Source organism: Chroicocephalus ridibundus, chromosome 15, assembly GCF_963924245.1.
Source record: "Chroicocephalus ridibundus chromosome 15, bChrRid1.1, whole genome shotgun sequence".
In the NCBI taxonomy this organism is placed as follows: Eukaryota; Metazoa; Chordata; class Aves; order Charadriiformes; family Laridae; genus Chroicocephalus; species Chroicocephalus ridibundus.
The window spans coordinates 9,296,463-9,316,870 of NC_086298.1; the positions used below are offsets into that span (position 1 = coordinate 9,296,463).

Sequence of the window (20,408 nt, forward strand, 5' to 3'; positions counted from 1 at the left end):
ATGTTATGACTATGAAGCTTTGCAGCTTCCTAATGCAGCAATGATGATGGAATTTTGAGACCCACAGGTGCTAAGATTCCATGTTGACAGATGCAGTGTTTGGAGATGGGGATAGTGTGAAAGGAGCTGTTAGTATCAAAGACAAATGGTTTCAGTAATTATTCAGCAATATAGCATGTTTCTCAGTTATTTCTTTTTTGTCCCTCAAATGTTTCTGTCTCCTGAATGTTGACATAGGGCTGGCCATTGCATTCTCTAGAGGAACACTGAGTAGAACTGAAGTAACACATTGCTTGTTTTGCACAGATTTTAGGGTTTGACATTCTCCTGATGAAAAACTTGAAGCCCATGTTACTAGAAGTAAATGCAAACCCCAGCATGAGAATAGAACACGAGCAAGAGGTAAGACCTTTCGACATGATAGTGATATTGGGATGAAATTGTTTAGGTTTGGTTTTCTGGTCTTTTTTCCTTGTTTGAAAGATGAAAGCTGTCTGCTAATATGAAACCTCCAAGGTTCTCTGTAATTTTCTGCTTGGAAATCATTGCTAATCTTATACACTGGAAATATGACTTATTGGAATTGTGAAAGCTCTGCATCATCTTTGTCATAAACACATTTATTCATCATCCCCTGCAGTTGACTTAATTGTGTTTAGGGGATTGCTAATATTTTTTTTCATGTTTGTATATATCATATAAATGGTAACGTTGGCAACAATCTTTTTTCAATATTTCAGTTTACTAGAGAAACTTGCCAAAAATTGTTATAGTATCATACTGAAAATGCTAAGGTATTTGTGTATTCTTTAAGAAGTATTTTGTAATTTATCATTGTGTATTTAAAACATATATGACATGCATGAAGTGTGAGTAAACGTGGAATAAATAATCCTTAGTTCTGTACTGAATAATTGTATCCCCAATTGTAATTTAAAGCTTTCTCCTGGAGTATTCGAAAATGTCCCAAGCCCCGTTGATGAAGAAGTGAAAGTAGCTGTTATCAGAGACACTCTTCGGCTTGTGGATCCTCAGAAAAAAAAGAGAAAAGATGTCCAGTAAGTGTGTTGACTTTCTTTGTTTTTTGCAAATAATTATAAAAGTGGGTTTTTTTCCCAATTACGTTAGTTTATCTAGGATGATGAGTTCCCAACTGTCTGTCTGTGGGACTTCTTTTGCTTCCACAGTGTTAACTCTCTCCAAAAAAGCTTGGAGGATATTCATTGGTGGCGTGGTACAAAAAGAGTACTTGGATTTGTGGATCTGCCAGGGGAAGTTCAGGGGAAAAAAACCCAACCTGTTCTCCTTTCTGTTTGGTAGCAGCAAGTCCACCAAACGGCACCCTCGCAGCTCGGCACCGACTGCTTTGCCTGCTGCTTTCTTGTAGGAATGGTGGAAGTGTGGAAGGAGCCACGCGAGTGCTCCAGCTCAAGGAACTGAAAAGGAATTTACTATCAAACTGATAGAAAATCAGGCTTTATCAGTTCCCCTGCAATATCTTACCTTTGATTCAGAACTGGAGCAAAAAAAATTAGTCACTCAGATTTATTTATTTGTGCCTTTACTTGAGGCTTCTTTTTTTAATTCAAATCAGTCATGAGTAGTAATTTGTGTATTAATTTGCTTGAAAGTCACAAATTACTCTGAATTAATCACCCCATTGGAGCTGATAGTATGAATATTGTATTTAGAAAATGCTTCCTTGATCTGTGATAATAAACATAGTTAAATCTATGATCTAGAAACGAGACAAACTGCCTGAAGCAGGTTGCACGGAAATGCTTGTGGTGGGATCAGGCTGAGAGAAATGTCTTCTTTTTTTGATGAAACACCTCATTTTAAGCAGTTCCTTGGAAACATGAAAGGGAGATTTTATTATTTGTTTTTGTCCCTAGAAATTCTTGCTTAAAGGCCTGCCTCCCTACTAGAATATCGATTTTGTTCTTCTCTTGGCACTTAGTGGCAATCTTACATATGTTATTCATGTTCTATGATGATTTCAAGTGCAAATTTGCTGTCCTTTTGTATGCAGTCCCATGAACAAGACATGACTGATAATACTTAGAAGCTGTGTATTACTGTAATATTATTATAAGATCAAAGTCTTTCAGAGGCAGTGCCACACACAGCGGTTGGTGTGGTCAGTATACGGTGTCTTGCAAAGCAGCCTGTACTGTGTGTTGCCAGTCCTTAACCTTCACCCTTAAGATGATTTCAGTGCATGGAGCTGAAAAAAGATCATTTTTTAACCTGTAATTATGTAACTAGTCATGTCTTTTTTTATATGCTGAAGTTATGTCAGGCATTCATTAACTACATATTAGATACGGAAAAAAGGCAAATGATAATTAGAAATAAATTCATGGAGAACGCTGGTGTGTGTGGAATGCTTATTCAATTGAGGATTCTTCTCTGATACATTTTGAGTACTAAATAATTCATAACACGATTAGTTGGTGATGAGATAAACCATTGGCTCTTCGCAGCAAGAATCCATCAATGATACAGCTTTTTTTCCGGATAATCTGGTTAACGGAGCATCTTGTTGATGAATGTCTGCATGTCTTCACCATAAGTCAATCCTATTTCTTGCTGCAAAGGGCAATATTCTGATGGCAATATTCTGATAACGTTTTGTGTGGATATCCAGGAACTCACGTGGGACAACTGCCCACCCATTCAGTTGAGATTTACTCCTACTTCAGGTACTTTTTATTGAACTGGGCACGGTGTGTGCAAAATTTGGCCAATTAATAGAAAAAAAAATCTGAAAGAATTCCTGTTCTGACAGCTAACCAGTTGCAAATATTGCAGACTTTAGTTTTGATGCTGATTAAGTAATGGACATTAATCTAAGTAAAGTTTTAATGGTATGTATAACACTGAGTTTGAACACACAGGGGAAATACTGAGACGTCTGTGCTGCATCTCAGGTAAATATTCTGCTATGGAGATGGATTTGATTTCCTTCTAATTATCTCCCAGATTAAAACAAATGAAGCATCTAAATGAAAGTGAGTTTTAGAAGTCATCCTGAATGACTTAATTATCAGGAAAGATTAATAGCTCAGAAATTTTTTTAGTTTAATTTTTCCATATCTTTATGAAGTTTTGATTATTTTTTTCCTCCTTCATTTCATGTGGCGCATAATATTGGAATAAAAGTTAAGTTGAATAGGATCAGTTTGTCATGCCATATGTATCTCTCAGTTTTTCCAACACAATTGTAGGCTTCACATGCACCACTCCCTAGTAATTATCTTGGCACTGCCAATAATTAGTCATTGGAAATCTGCAGTGATAGAAGTTCAAATGAACACACTTCAGTACACTTAGTGGCTATTGTTCCACAGTATGACTGATCTTTTCTTAGTGTTAAGAATTTGTCCTGGCCATTTAAGTACTGAGGTATGTACTTAATATTTTGTGCATGTAACATGTTTAAACAGAAACTTTAAATTCATGCAAAGATTTTTTTTTTTTTTTTATTTTTCATAGAGGAAATATCTTCTGTTGTAGAGATAAGGGAAGGCTTTGTGTTATTCTGTGATGCAAAGAACTTAAGGAATTAAAATAGAATAAAAAGTGACACGGGCACTTGTGAGCTTTTGGGAGGGATGGGCAGGGTGGGTACCTGCTTCTCCCTGCTGTTAGGCAAGCCCTGCCGGACAAATCCCGTGTGCCTCCTACGCCCAGGACGTGTTCTGCATGTCGACATCCTGAAGGCCGTAGGTATCCCTATAAAGGCGTTATCCTGCTTTGCTGCATTTACTTCTTTGCTGCTTCCGAGTCCTCTACGCTAGCGCAATTGTAGCCAAAGTCTGATGACAGACGAGTTTCCAAGTAACCACTAAGAGAGATTTGGAGGCGTGTTCTGCTCTGCAGGGTGAAGATGCACATCAAGGGCTCGCAGCCTCTCGAGGAGCCTCTGAACGCAGCTCTGCAGGTTACTGTGTTAGACCGTTTTCAAGCCATTCTGTAACCCAGAGGGTGAGTGGTGTCTGGCTCTGCCTGACCAAGTAGAGCCTGGGTACCTCTTTCTGCAATTAAAGGCGGCAGATGATCAACTACATGTTGTGTGTTGCGTTTTACTTTTTTTCTCTTCTAAAAAAAAAAAAATACATCTAAAAATGCATGGTTATAAAAAGAGGGGTTCTGATTTCTCACCCCTCCCCCCAGTGGAATTTTGCAGGAGTCAAAATGTAGAGCCTTTTTTGCCCTAGCTTTGGTTTCTAGACTAGTCCTGCTTTCCTTAGGCATCCTTAATTTTGGAACTCAAGTTTCACTCATCATTAAGAAATTAAGACAGTTAATAAAATAATATGGAAGATACTAACTCCGTGCTTTTGTTTGCGTGGCAGTGCTGTTCTCATGGATTTTAAGGCTTAAGCAGATCATTGCAATCATCCAGCTGATGACATGCTGGAAAAAACACAATCATTTGTGATGGAGCTGTTTTCTTGGAAAGACAGGATTTTAAACTCCTCTGTAAATCTGTTAAATATTATCAAACAAAGCTTACTTTCTGCTAGCATTTCTACAGGGTGAATTCAGGGGGTAGTGCTGGCCAGTAATCTTGATTTCTGTTCTGAACATCTGTCACTGCTAATTTCGGAATTATCACAGTGGTTTTTCCAGCTTACATTTTTTTCACCAATGGTAGCTCTTTTGACTTGAATTTATCATCTAGTGACCTTCAGTACCAGATTAGCCAGCTGGTCACTGTGTCATGAGGAGGGAGCTTTCTTCCTCGAGCGAGAAATCTAATGTAAAAAAAAAAAAAGAAAAAGAGGGTGAGGGAACGTAGTTTCTTTTTACTTAACGTATTCAAAGCATTGTCTAGCAGAGGTGGCACATGGCCCTTCAGAGGATGACAGTATGCAGTTTTATCCAAGTCTGTCATAAGCAACATGGTCAGAAAGCTGGGCTACACCCGAATGGAAGAGTGAAATCCCTGTCACAGGGTAACGGGGTGAACTGTGCTCCGTGTTTCTACAAAGACACTCAGATAAAGCTTGTATGGCATTAACTTTACTCCAGATTTACTTGCAGCAGAGGGGCTGTTCCCAGCCTGCTGGAGGTGGGAGAAGACTTCAGCTAAAGGAAATTCGCACAATCACATGAACGGTCTAATGACACCGAACAACATTTAAAGTAAATCAACGTTACTTATGTAAACAGCAGTTTAATTAAGATAATCACTGATGCAAATCATTGTTTATGTTGTGCCTCCAACAGAAAATCCATTTTAAAAGGCTTCGCAAACTTCTCTTTTTTTTTTGTGCCTAACTTTGAATCTTTATAGTGTTAAAAGGTTTTAGTTTCAGTGTTTGTGTAATTATTAGCGATTTATTCTTCTTAAAATTGTATTAGATTTGAGGAGCAAATAGGAGCCTGAGTCTTGTGTGCAAATACTGTATATTCTCCGCTGGCTGTTAGATGTAAACTATTTGACTGGTGGCATAATTGCCAGCCGTGAGTATCATTTGGAGCAGGTCTGCTCTAAATGTCTTGGGAAGATCATTTATATCATCTCATCAATGCTAATGACCTGCTTTCCTGTCCTGTCAAAAATATTTGTGCCCTAGTTTATTAATGCTAATTAATCCAGTGATAATAAGAGACTTCTTTTTGTCTTTGTTGCTGTTGTTTATTCTGTGTCCCAGTATGATCTCTTGCATTTACGTGCCTGGTTTCTTACATATTTCAAGGCAGAAAATAAACATTTCATTCTTTTGACAAAGAAAGCATAGTATTATGACATTGCTTGTCATTAGAAATATGAGTTGCTCATGGAATAAAATCTGCTTTTTACTTGCTAGAGATGATGAAGGTGCAGCCCCCTAAGTAAAATAATGACTTTTATTCAGCACTGAAATAGCCATTGACAGAAGAAAGAATTGAAACACTTTGGAAATGAAATGTAATTTAATCTATGGCTGTTACAAAAACAATCAATTCATTGTGCCCACAAAGAGTGCTTTTGTTTTATTACCTATTATGGTATTGCTGTTTCATTGCTAATTTATCACTTCTTGGGTGCTATTCTCCGTACGTATCACTTCAGTGTTTTTCTATTTGAATGTAGCCTTGAAATTTATTTGTGATGTCTGATTATTTTTTTCTTCTTTTTAAAATATGTCAGGTATGATTCTCTTCTCTGGCTTCTGTGGCTCTAGCAAATGTCAAATATGATTAACTAATTTTTCTGAGCAGGAGGAACCCCAATGTGGTCTCTCACAAATTTTTGCAAGATCAGCATGCAACCACTGGCTAATGTCACTGTTGGGAGAGCACCCTGTAAATATTAATGTATGTCAGTTTGACTTTTTATCTCGAAGTGTGGTGTAGTTAGGAAGAAATTCCAGTCAAGGTTTTGTAGAACTTACTACACAAAAGATCTTGCTCTTTTCTTGCACGAAACAAGATGGTTTGGTTTTTTTCTGCTGTGTGGTTTACGCGTCTTTCTCACTTTAAATGATTTCTTTCTCTGATACAGGAGAAAATTAATTGTTTCTAGGAGGTGAATATGTGATCTGCATTAAATGAAAACATGAATTAATTTCTGGACATTCTACTCATGTACTTTCCATCATAATTCTGACTTATGTTAAAGTGGCAGCTTCCTCAGGAGGTGTCCCCTGCTGCGCTAGTGACCCACGGCTCTAACCTTCGCTGCCACACTGCAGGAGGAATGTGGGCCTTTACTGAAACAGGCCTTTCAGTAATGCTTCTCTTCTGTATGTTTCAAAGGCACTTTCCAAATCCTAATGCTATTCTTAATTTATTGATATTGAGGAGCAATTTTGCACTTCCTTAGGGAAAGAAAAAAAAGTCAGGAAATCACCTGTGCGGCTGCATTACATTTATTTTCCAGATTTTTTTTTATTCAGTTTCATAACCTCCCCTGATGTTTGTGTCATGTTTAATGGAAATATGAAAATGCACTGTGCAAAGACATCTCGAGAGTATGATTATCCTAGATTTTGATGATGATAAAGTCATTCTTGCCATTGATTACTGTGTTTATCTCGCTATCCGTAGTCTAAGGTTATGATTGCGTGGCAGGGGTGGTTTAAGAGGGTCAGAAACTCAGTGCATAAACATACGGAGAGACTGAATGGGAGAATTCTGGTGTTGCAGCTATCACAGATCAGGAAATAATGACTGTTGTTGTAATGTATCTTAGTTTCGGCTTCTGTGAGTAACTGTATTATGTTTCACAGGGATTCATTACTAAGGGCTGTCAGTGCCTTTTGCATTATGCGGGGTGAGTTTAGTGCTTATAAAAATAAGCATGTAATAAACCTAGCTTGGGGTAGCATCAGTATTTTGGCTTTCATTTGCTAATTGACTGTATGAGCTGACTGCTAGAGGTTTAGGTTGATTCCTGCATCCCTTTGCTATCACTTGGAAGTCTGGTCAGGTTTTCAGCTATTCAGATGCTTCTCAAGCACCACCTCTTCATTCCAAGCCTTATTCCTGCTGGAGAGTGTATAAACTCATATGTGTGGCTTTCTTGAGATTGATCTCTCTGCTGTGGTTCATTTTGGAGGCGACACAATTTTTTTCTCCATCAGTCAAAATGACCCAGCATTCATATTCAGGATCATTCTGCCAAAGCCCTTTGAAAGTACATTGAATTAGCCCCTTTCTCTTTCCTACAGGGCTTTTTGGTTTATTCCTTCATCAGGCAATCTGCCAACTTCAGTATCAATTCTTGTCTGTTACATTAACCCATGCAGCTTTTGAGGAGTTATACATGTGAGGGAGAATTTTAGATGTGATATTTGTCAGTGTTACTTCAGCTCAGATTAGTGAAACGTTAACTTGGTTTTTCTGTAGTTGGGGAGTATTTATTCCTACTGCTGTTTCTCATCTTGCTCAAGAAAAACTAACCTCAACTACTCCATTCAGTTTTGTGAAGCAAATGTTATCGGTGCCTTGATCTTTGCCCTCTGCTCTTGCTTTTACAATTATTTATCTGCTTCATCCTTAAAAGCTTTTAACCTTTCTCCTATTGATTAGGACAGGCCCTGTTGGCAATTCTATGAGCTGCCTGAAGGGAGGGGAAGGATCTGGTGGTGCTTGACTCACAGAATAATTCTATGTTGGTTTTAAGAGCCACTTGGAAGAAAGCACTACAAGAGTGTTTTCTGCAACAGGAGAAAATACAATACTGAGTACAGAACAGTGGCAAATAATTTGAATGTGCTGTGGCAGCAGTCCTAACGTAGAAAAGAAAATAAAGTCTGCTGATGGAAAGAAGGTCAGATCTTTTAGTTTGTAAGTGGCTCTATATCACATGTAATATGAAGTGTTTTAATTGACTAAAAATGCATAAATACATAAGCAATGACAATGTTTCTTAAAAAATAGCTAAAACCATATCCCTAGCGTAGGTACAGTAGGAATTCAGTAATTCACTTCAATGTTTTTCTCTGTCAAACCATTACAGGAAAAGTTGGTTTTGTGAAAATAACTCTGGACTAGACATAAAAGATGCAATTTCTGTTCCCAATTCAGCCAGTTTACTCGGTGACCTTTAGACAAAACATTTTCCTTCTGCTACCACTTTCATTCTGTGAAAAGAGGATGTTGCCTTGCTTCCCCCCTGCATTGCCAGGCGTTATAAATTAATAGTGTGCAGGATATGGCCTGTTATTATGCTTAGTAGTATAGGAGGTCAGTTTATATATTGTTGTTATATAAAAACATTATAGAAAAGCTTCGGATTTCTTCTCTGGAAGACTCTAGGTCCAATTCTACACTCTTCAGTAAATATCCCTGGTGGTTGTTCACATTTTGCTAACCTGATTGTCATTAGTGATCTCTCTATCTTTTCCTTTCTGCCATACAGAGTGCTCAGAGTCATTGCATTTTCTATGCAATATAGTACCTTGGTGCGTGGTGTGCTATTTGAATATTCAGGATATTAGGATTTGAAAAAGACTTTTTCTCAATGTCATTCTTTAGTGTTGTTTTCGTCTTCTCATTTTTACAGTCCTTTGCTAATAAAATAGAGAACTTGTGTGCATTCCAATGATATTCCATAAACACAGCACTAAATAACCCCATGCTTGCTAACAGATTAATTTACGATTAGTCCCATTTTAACCTTCACCACTGCAAAAAGTGCTGTTATTCATAGTCCAGTTTTGCAAGTATATTGTATTCTAAGCACTAACATCTTGAATGTAAAGACTATTTTAACTTCCACATAAAGTGAATTGTCTAATTTTGAATCTCTTGAAATGACCCCATATTGAGGGACAGCTGGAAGCGCTTAGAATGTACTAAGCAAGCAAGCTGGTGACAGGCCCAGTTCATTTAAAAATTTTAATGGGCAAGAATTGATACGGGTTGCAGAATTTTAAAAGGTTTCATTTTTGGCACTGTGAAATTAATTGGTCCAAACCCGTCGTGTGCTTTTGCAGTAATTGGCGTGCTGCAGTGCCCTTAGCGCTGGTGTGAACCAAAGTCTGGTTTTATGTTATCAAATTGCAAACGGAGACCAGTTTATCCAATTAGACTTGAATCACAATGTTTTGAGATGCAGCTAATCTAATTACATTTTTATTCATATCTCTCTTCTTTCTTTTTGCTCTCTAAAATTTCTAGTGAGCAATAGAGGAAGGATTGAGAATAAGCTCAGCAATGTGACCCGTCAAGAACGTTTCCATAAAACCTGAACTTTCCAAACATTCAAATAAATCAAAATGTGCTATAGCAATTACATCTCTTAGATATTCACACTGTTTTACATTTTAAGTTGATCATTAAGAAGTCGTCTTGCTTTCTTTTCTCTTACGATGATTTTTAAATGAAAAGAAAACCTTCGTGATAACACACAGAGACAAGGAAGGTTTTATCAGAATATGTCGCTCTCCTCTAGCCTTCGTAGTGCAGCCACAACACTTGCTGGGACCGTCAAGGGCTGCCCAAGAAGCGGGAGGTCAGGAATTAAGTGGGGTGGCCTCTTGTTCTCCTTCCGAATTGCATAAAAATGAACGTGGAGGCTGTGGGTCTAAATACATCTTTGAATTCAGTTATTTGATTAGAGATTTTAAGTGAGTCTTAATGGTAATAGAATCTGGCTTAAGGCACGCTGTGTTTTGCATCCCTCAGAACCAGCAGAAATGACTGGGGCAGGAGGAGTCCCAGTGACTTCCCCCAGCCGGAATAAGCAGCCCGGCAGCCAGGCTTCCCGCGCTCGGCGGCTGCTCCAGCCCGGTTCCCTAACGGACAGCGTGGATCTTGGAGCTCCTTTGGTGTCTGCTCCTGCTTTCACTGAGTTCTAACAAAGCAAGCTGCTGTTGTGTTGTGTTGTTTGGTTGCTTTTCTTTTTTCTTTTTAAACAAAAACTCAGCAGTACTTCAAAGCGTCCCTGGGAGCTTTGTTGCATGACAGATATTTGCTGGATCCAGCCATTGCTGATGGCAAACTTCAGCTGAAACCAGTGAAAATTCAGATTAAGCATTGTCAGAAATTTGTTCAGGTTACATTGGGTAGGATATAAAATAAATAGCAATTTTGACCTTATTAATCAAATACTGAAGTGCATACTTAAGTGTTTTGTGGAGTTAGCTCTCCATACCTTTGGGAGAGTGAAATTACTGTAGTTGTTAAGGCCATTCACCTTTTCCTTTTACCTCAGAGGTAAAAGAATACGGCAAAAAGAATACGGTAAAAAAGGCCATGATGTTCTTAGATGTTATTCCACCATTCAGGTCTTCTCGTATGTAGCCTTCAAGGCTGACATCTTTTCAGCCTGAAAGGGGTTAGTGGTTTTGTGTTGAACAAGGGCTTAATTTCCAACTAATTTTCAATACTTGGCTTAGGTGGTTTTGGGCTTATCTGCCTCAGTGATCCAGGCATCCAGCCAGCCCGGAAAGTGCGATGCATTTTGTCAAAGAGTGTTAATCTGGACTAACTCTTAAGTTGAAAAACTGTCATGTAGCAAAAGCTAAACAAATGTAATTGTGCATGGTGAATCCATGGAAGAGAGTTCCAGGGCAGAGGAAAACTGTGTCTAACGGGAAAACAGGCTGTTTAGCAGCACTCTGCATAAGGGAGTAACTTTCCGCTTATAAACTTGATTTAATTGGAATCTAATTTGTTTCTCTTGTAGGGAAAGAAAGAAAGTTTATTCTCTGTCTTCTGTACTCATTCTACAAATGCCATCTCCTCTCTTCCTCTGCTAGACTGCATTAATCGCAGCCTGCCTAGTGCAGAAAAGAAGAGGAAAATGGGCATTTGTTTCCTTTGTTAAGGAAACTGCTTAATTCTTTAAAGTCTTCTTTCTGTGGATTTGCTATAATTTCCTCTTTTACTTTTCAACACAAGAAAGCTGTTGCGGATTGAAGTTAAAAACACATTCTTCCTCTCTGTCTTAAAGTACGGGGCAGAGGCAGCATCCGAGTGCCCTCACTGAATTTGCATGTTCATACAGGGAAGGTGATTAGCAGTTAGGCTTGAGTGCAAATTGTGTTTTCCCTGACACTTCAATATGCTAATCGCTTGAGCTGAGTTTCTGTTATCAGCGAAATAATCTTCACCTCTGCTCCCCTGTAGCTTGCTGACATAATCTGGTGTTTGGCTGCCGTCTTGGTCCCTGCGGGAGCAGTGGTTCAGCCGCACTCCTCAGTAGACAGCTTTTTCATGGCTTTCGTAGAGGGCACAATTTCCGTTATTAACCTGCAGTTAAATACCTCTTGAATGAAATTTGATATTCAGAACGTCAGCTAATCTCCCTGTCTAAAATTAAGGATGTTTACTTAATTTGACATTTTCCCCCTTTTACCTTCTTAAATGTATGTTTGTGCTGCACAGAGGCAACTCTGCTTCTAAATTAATATTTGCAGTTGGTCCACAATGTAAATTTCAGGAACTTCTAATTTTATGTAATCCTTCTGATACTAAATTACTTCACACCAGATAGTTTTTATGAAGTAAGTGTACACGTATTTACTATAAATTGTGGTGTATATAGTGTGTATTTGCGTAAACACATATTGCGTATATACAGCATGCCTATGTTGTATCTTTGTATAAGGTATAAAAATGTCTTATTTCGTTCCTGTCTCCTTGCCATCTTTACAATCTGTGCGTTACGTTTACCTAAAACTCCGACCAACTGTGATAGTTTTGATTGCATGAAATCTGTGGGGTGAGCCTCGAATGCTTTGTCTTGGTTGCCAGTGTATCTTTGTAAGTTCTTCCTGTGACTGCTGAGCTGCAGTATGTACTTTGTGCTCTCTCAGGAATGGCGCAGCCCATGAACAAATTGATTTTAAAAAAAATAAGATTTCATGCAACCTAGATGATGTTATAACAAATCGATCAGCCAAGGGCGTAGTAAGGTACATCACCTTACTAATAAAAGAAACAAATCATTTCTGTGGAGTAGGGCTCCTGGGCCACATAGCAGGGTTTTATTGAGGTAACAGTCAAATGGAATAAATTTAATGCATAGGCATGGATTATATCCCTGAATACCAGCAGAAGGTTCTTACATGCACATGCCTTCTAAGAATTATTTATTTGCAATGTATTTAGATGTCACAGCTAAGAATGGGAGAACTCATAGCATATAGCTGTCAATCTCGGTGCAGCTGTGAATTACAGAGCAAGTTTAACGATCTAATTACCCCACAATTCATTTATGTATTTTCATTTGATGCAAACCATTATTTCCCTGTACTGTAACACAGGAGCCCGAGTTTGGCACTGTTTGTTTGAACAAAATACACTCTGTTCTTTTTTTTAATGATGGCCTGAAGTAACTGATAGTACTTTCCGTTGCCTGCGAAGTGTGTCTCAGCCAGCAGGTTTCACTCACTTGGATGCATGGTTTGGAGCGAGCACCGAAAAAAGTCAGCTCAATTCAAACATTAATTGGAATTTTAATGGAAGCAATTTTTTTCCTGCATGATTTTTAGATATTTATAAATATTAAAAATGAGATAATACTTTTAAAATGAGGTTAACATATTCTTTTCAGTCTGAAGAGTTTCTTTGTTTTGAAAAAGCCCTCTTGCTTCCAACAGGTTTGAGCAAGCCTGTTAAGATACTTGGAGGAAGATAGAAAGGATCCTGGTTTTCATTGCAAATTTAATTTTGTTGATTTTCGCATGCAGTCATTAATTTTTTTTCAACTGAAGTTGCTGAGATCTTAATTCTTTTTCATCCTTTAAAATAAGATAAAGAATTGCTAAGTTTTTCTTGACCCAAATAGCCTCTGAAGTGGGATAGCAAAATGTAGGGTCTTTTTCCTTCCCAAAAAGATCTCAAAACCAGAGGGATTAGAGACTTGGTAGTTTCTGAACAAGTATGTCCTGTAAAATGTAGTTTGTGTGACCATCCTTAGAGGAGAAGCAAAATCAGCCTAAGGGACCATAGAAGTAGAAGACAGGGAGATGTGAATAGGAAAGAGATTCCCCAAGATAAAACCTGGTGGAATAAGGAAAAGTAAGAATTTCCTGGTGGAATGAGACATTTTCACATGGCCCTTTAACTGGAAATTGTTCCTTAGACTAATTAGGTGGCTAGAAAGTGCCAGAGTTTAAATGCAGGTTCCTAATCTGTAAAACAAACTGTACGGTGCTCTCTTGGGAATTTCAGTGCATTCCCGCTCCGTGCTGTGTGCGGGGGTCGGTAGGTGCCGTGTTCCGTGTGTTCGCTGCCCCCAGCCGGGGCTCGGCTTTCGGGGAGCAGCGCACTCTGTGCCACCTTTCCCTGCCCATCGCGGACTCGGCTCTGCCGGGAGGGACCCAGTCAGCGGCCGAGGAACGAGTATGTCGGAGAACAGAGCCACGAAATGGGGCCAGCTTCTACTGACAATATTTTAGAAGTGTTCCATTACTTTACTGGAGAGAAAAGTCCATAATTTATCCTAACAATTTAACACGAAGGTATATAAATAGTGTAACAAGGGGGTTTTAGGCCTGAGGAAATCATAGCAATGCATGTCAGACATTTTTACAAGACACTTGATACAGTTTTGGAGGTTAAATATTACTGCACTCCTTTAACACGTTCCCAGTGTTATTGGTTAATGCGTAAATGCTGGTTATTCCAGGGAGACTTATTTGAGCGACTGTGGGCACTGTCTTGCCTCTTTTCAGAAACAGTTTTAGATGAAGCGCTCAAACCTGCAGTTTTGGGGTTTGTTTTTATTTTGCTACTTGACTTCCATTTACCTTCTACTACTACTTCCCTCCATTCTCTGTTGCTTTGAACTTCTGTAGATGTTTCCAGTGTGTGATAGTATTGCTGGCTGCTTTGTAATAATCTCTGGTAGCTGCTTTCCTCTCTGCAAGAGTGTCGCTTTAAAACAACATGGATAAACACGACAACTGGAAATACCAATTTTTGTTTGTTTGTTTGTTTTATTTCCTTCTACAGTAATACTGTGATTTGTTGGGACGAAGTTGAAAATTATATCTTTTCCTGGCAAGATATTTCCTTTTCAAGAGTTTTTTTCTGTTGTAACTACAGGGTAAATGCAAGCATTTATTTTGCTAGCATTCGGTCTTAAGTAGACATGGAAAGAGAAGTGAAGGAAAAATGGAGGTTATTTCTCTGATTTTTCGCGGGAGCTTCATTATTCTCATCAGCTTCAGGCCATCAGAAAGTTACGTGTTCTCAGATACTGCACATAATGAATATGAATATTAGATCATAACCGTATCTGAGAACTGTTTGCTTATTCCCCTGTTTGTACTCGCATAATAATGGCGAGGGAGTGCACAGCAGGTTTTGAAGGGACAGCAAAATTAAGTGCTTGGGATTTTGGCTTGACTTGAGCACATGCATTGAGCAGAAAAATAACATTTTTCCCTCTTATGGATATCCTTCAGGTGTCAGTTCTGCAGGATCCGGGTTTTATTACATCAATCACAAGCAGCTTAAGGCTTCCAAAAACATAGTCACAGACAGATGCTGAGCCTGTCTGGGGATTAGAAATATCCTCTTCCATTAAGTATAAATTAACTTAATCACCAGGTATGAAAGATAAGCAGCATAAACATCATTCCCTGAAGCTTTCATTAAAATTAAAATTCTATTTAAAACTAGGCTCGTATTTTCTATGACTTGATCCCCCTTCAAAGAGATTATATCTGCTGTAAATTTTTACAGTGACAGAGTGACAGAAATTAATGTATTGGGGGCAGTGATGTTCTCTATAATTTAACTTCTGCTGCTAGTCATCTTTTAGCAGGAGGGATGATTGGCTTATTTTTAAGTAATAATTGGTCTCTAGTCTTGGAAAAAATTAGAAAGCCATAAAACTGCCTAGCACCCGGTTGCCACAAAATGAAAGCACAAAGCCACATGATATAACAGCAGTGTAATCATCGGTAGTGTTATTTTGTGTATGTAGAGTTCACCTGCTTAATAGGAGGATTACTGCTGATAAAATGCAATTGCACTGCTGCTTTCTACTCCATTGGATGAGAGGGTAAAGCTCCTTCTCTACCCTAGCATAATCGTGGCTGCTTTCTAAGAATAATTTCCACATGAGAAGAAATACCATGGGGTTTAGGTTTTTTCTGTTCTGCTGTAAGACACTTGGTGGTCTAATTTAATGTTTGTTTCAGCATATTATCAGACTTTACAACTGGTTTGGCTTTGCAGTATTACCATTTTTAAGGCACACTCTTCTAAAGAAACAAAGGAAACTGGAGAAATAATGAGGCACATAAGTACTTTAAAAGCAAACAGTGAACACAAATAAATCTACTAGGAATAATAAAAGCTACCTCCGCAAAAGTATTGGGGTCCATATTTAATGATCTTTGTTCTGTAATCATTTTTTGCTACAGCGGAACAAAGTCTTTCAACGCAGGTTTTGCATTGCTTACGCATTATTTCATTATAGTAATGGCATATTTTCTGCGGCACTCAAATAGATGACAGGTAGTAGCATAAGCATTCAGTGCTTCTGTTACATTAAAAGTTATAAATCCTTAGCTAATGCAGACTGATATTACCATTATTCTTAAAAAGAGAAAGTTGGAATGAAAGAATCTCAATTAATAATTAGGAAATAACTATTTTTTTTCATCACATTGCGCCTGAGCGTCCTCAGATGCATTTCTTCACTTTAATGACTTAAACTATGTATCAGGAAGTGCTATAGAAACAAAAACAGAGGTCACGTGCAACTGTCAGATCCAGTTGGATGTTTATCCCAGGTATCTGCGTTGTACCTCTAAAGGGTGTCTCTCCTCTCTGCTGTGCTGAAGGACTGACTCCGGTCATCACCTAGTAAGGCAAGAGTCTAATAAATTACATTTAATCACGGTATCACTGGTGAACACTTACAGTGTTGGATATTAGGTTTGAAATGGTTTATTGGATTGAGCTTTGGTTTAAAGTGCAAGGGAATTAACACAGCCTTTCTGATTTGTGTAATAGGCTTGTTGAAAAGCTAAACACTTATTTTCATACATGTTTCTTTTTAAAACACCCTAAAATTAAGCCCTTTCTGATCTGGAAGATCGTAAGATCACAAGCACCTAAATTGGCTAGGAGAATAAAGTTTTCAAAGGCTAGTGGAGCAAATCCTCACTTATTAATCAGGGCAGATAAGATCCATTCCAAACTATGGAGAATTCTTCATGTAACTAAAAGACTTTTGGGCTTCTCAGGTTTCTCTGAACCAGTGATTTCTCTGGCTGGGTCATCTGAGCCCCTTCCGTGGCTGCGTTGTCAGGGGAAGGATGGAAATAGCTCTTCTTCCCAGTGCTTCAGTATTTTATGGATGGATGGCTGCAATGGTGTTAGCTGTTGCCCATATTGTGAGGTTTGTTTTGGGGTTTTTTTTTAATGGAATCTGATAGTTTATTTATATTATGGAATATTGGAAGCTATTATTTCTGTAGCATTCTCCATACAAAAGTAGAGAAGACCACCTTGAATGGTGTCATGTAGGACCGAACAGAAGTGCCCATGTTTGTGTGGGGTGGCGGTGGGAAGGTGCCTCTGCACCACCTCCCGTTTCAGAGAGTCCTCTGAGCAACGCGCGATTCAGCCAGGAAAGGTCTTGTACGTCTCCTTTGAAAGGGAAGTGTTAATCCTTGAATACTACTTGTTGATAATTGCAGTAAGTGTAACGTTGCTTGTGTGGCTACCAGACATGTTTCCTCATACAAACTGCATTTCTTCCAAACAAAAAGTGTGGGAGAGCACGTTAGCTTGCTTTAGGCTTCAAGTTTGAAGTGCAGGCTCTTGTCTTCTCTGCCCATGATGTGAAAACGTCAGTAATATTCTCATCCATCACTTTGTGTCCGTGCTGTGGAGCAAGTCAGGATCCACACTAAGGTGCTACATCTTGGAAACGCTCATTAACAATGTGTTAAAGCAGCAAGCTTTGTCTTCTGTTTTCTTTCAAAAGCCATTTAATCTTTAATGAGATGTGTTTATTTTCATAATAAATCCACCCGATCTGAAGAGGCAGCAAAACATCCTTCTCGGAAAGGGGTCTGATGTCTGTGGTGCTTGTACAGAGTGTGGTACGTGGCAAACAAATAACCCTCCTGGGAGAGGACACGGCGGGTCTGCGAGTCGCAGGTGCCATGGCTGAGAGCTGCTGGGGTCGTGGCTGACGGCCTGCAGGGGCTTCCGCCTCACCTTCTCAAGAACCTGATAGATTATTTTGGTTTTGCTAAGCAAACGGCAAGGCGATGGAGTACGTTTTTAATTTATCCTTGACTTCACCTAAAATGTGTTTGCCAGCTCTCAGAAAGAAACTTGGTGCGCTCCATTTCTTCCCCCCTTCCAGAGGGCATGCAGTGGTAGGCCAGGTTGGACATGGTCATGCTCATGAGGAGGTTAAAATCTAAGTGAGGTGATTCAACTGCGTGATTTCTCTAATTGAGCGATGGGTTCTTTGTTCTTAGAGAGATGGATATTGTAACTGCTTCCAGGAGAGGACAGCTGCTGTGTCTTCCCAGTGTATTTTGTACGATGTGAAGTTAGCGAGTGCCAGCACCGTGCTGATTATCAATCCTTATTTTTAGTGGGATTGATTCTGCTCTTTGAAATACGGACTCTTTACTGTGGTTGCTTTGACTGCCTCAAAGCATTCTCGAAATGTCGAGTAAACTATACGTAGGAGCAATAATGTTTCTAACATCACTTCAAAAATCTCTTACTCTGTGGGGTTTAATATTCTTTTAATACTTTTACCTTTGTGCAACTTTATTATTATTTTGAAAGGAGGAAATGCCAGTGCTATTGATGTTTTTTACTTTGCCAGAGGGGGAAGAGAAGGTGAATATTCAGTTTCTTCAAATGAAACTCGCAAGTGGCCAATACAAAACAAAAGATGCTGATTATTCCCACCACATGGAGCCAAGCTATGGAACTTCTTGCTCTCGTGTAGCATGAGTGCTGGAAGTCTCTCTGCGTTAATAAAATTAATGGGATTAGTTCATAAAAGAAAATTCATGAATGGTTGATAATTCAAAGACGCTGTTGGGGCTTTGACTTGCTGTTTCCTAAGCGATTTGTTTCTGTGAATGAGCACACAAACACATTCCTAGCGACACGCTCCAGTGACAAACACGGGTCTGTTTTTTGGGAGGTCCATACACCGTGGTGATAAATGGGTGGGTGGGTAGATAGATTTGTCATGCAAAGTATTCTCTGCTTTGAACTATGTTAACATAGTCCTTGCTTTGTGAATGGTGGCTCAGCTGAGGGGATAATTATAGCTTCAGAATTCAGAACATAATATTTTCTTTTATTAGGTAAGCAGTAGTCAGCTGCTACAAAAATTGCTTAATTTTTGCTTCTAGCAATGCCCTAAATGTTAAATATATCAAGTGAGCGTTCTTGGAAATATTAATATTGCAGTTCTTACCTAATTTAACTCTGAACTTGACAGCTAAATTTCATATACAAGTATAAAAAATGTTGGGAATTTTGAAGCCTTTAATTAGTAGTTGCAAATTTGTTTGTCTCTTAGCAACTTGTATTTGCATAAAGATTAAGGCCGGTCAGAATGAAAGGGATAAAACAGAGATGGAGGAAACATTAATAAATTAGTAATCACGTATAAAAGATAAGTAGTCTTAGATGTCGTTTCCATAAGCTTTATTAAAATTGAAATTCTTTTTTAAAGATGCAGTTAATATTGTCTTCACAGCTGATCATTTCTAAAGAGGGATCTGTCATGAGCTGCAGAATTAGAGAAATTAATGTATTGAGGTCAGACATTAGTATGTAAATTAAGCTTTGCTTTTATTCTGTATGGCAACAGAAGCATTACCTTATATTTGACCTTTCATTCATTTAGCCTGACTCAGCTGTGTCAGTCAAAACAATTAATTCCAAGGAGCAGCTTTAAAGTGCGGGGCTCGGCTCTCTCCTCCTCCCCTTGCCTGTTGGAAATCCCGAGAGAAAGAAGGGGATGGAGGAAACCTGGGCAAGTCTCTCTGCATTCGGGAGTTATCCCTTCCCCATGTCTCCACCGCCATGCTTATCCACAGGCATTTTCCAAGGTTTTCAGGGAGAGTAGGGCCAAGCACGAGAGCCCTGGGTGCTTTACCTGACTCCCAAGGTCAAGTCCAGAAGGACACGGGGTGCTTCTCAGAAGTCTCCTTCTGGACTGGCAGAGAACTGGGTGGTAAATGCGCATAGGAGTCTTTAGTGACACTTTGAATCTGACAGGTAACATTACAAAAACGCGTACTTCCATATTTTCCAATTGGCTGATAATTTAATGGCAGAAATGGAGGTGAAAATCCCCCTTACATTTTCACCGTTGCTGGGCTTGGAGCTGTATTTCTGCTTTTTGTAGCTGTACAGCCAGTGCTTCCACCGGCCTTGGATTGCGTGACCCTTGGGGAGATGCGTCATCCCCTCACCCTTCGGGGCTGGCGATGGCAGATGGCAGCGAAACACGGAAGAAAATGTAATGGTGCATTGCAAGCGAGTGTAATTCATCTAGTGCTAGGGCAAAAAATACGTTGTGCACTGTTTCCTTGCAAAAATGTGCAGATCGCAGTAAAATTCTGGTTTTATAGACACCGAGTCTGACTGTAATATACCCAGCTAGGCAGTTTTTCTTAATTAGTTGTGTTGAGACCACGTTGAGATTGGGTGCATACAAGTGCATTGAAAAGATCTACAGCAAATAAACTTTTATTGAAGTACTGTCTGTGGCAGCAGCGGAGAATTATACTCTGAGTATAGTCGGGGTGAATGCCTGCAGTGAGGGGGGGTGTGCAGGACAGGCAAGTTATGTAGCAATTCACTTCTCCAGATACGGACAAGCTCTTACGCAGGTTTGTTTCGGAAAGTCTTCGTTTTATTAAAAGTGCAAAGTATAACTTCCACTAATTCAGATTATATAATCAAATTAATTAAGGTCTTTTGCATTAAAAAAGGAAATTTAA

General features: G+C 39.0%; 1 protein-coding gene across 3 annotated transcripts in view; it reads left to right on the forward strand.

Annotated features, from left to right (window-relative positions):
- Positions 1–20,408, forward strand: part of TTLL11 (tubulin tyrosine ligase like 11) — a 50,689-nt gene that overhangs the window by 17,420 nt on the left and 12,861 nt on the right. For all 3 annotated transcript variants that reach the window (XR_010073402.1, XM_063353109.1, XM_063353111.1), the window contains 2 exons: positions 307–402; positions 940–1,058. Coding sequence is in view for 2 of the 3 variants with exons in the window: in XM_063353109.1 (XP_063209179.1) it covers positions 307–402; positions 940–1,058 (215 nt within the window). In the remaining variant the exon portion in view is untranslated. The remainder of the gene's footprint in view (positions 1–306; positions 403–939; positions 1,059–20,408) is intronic.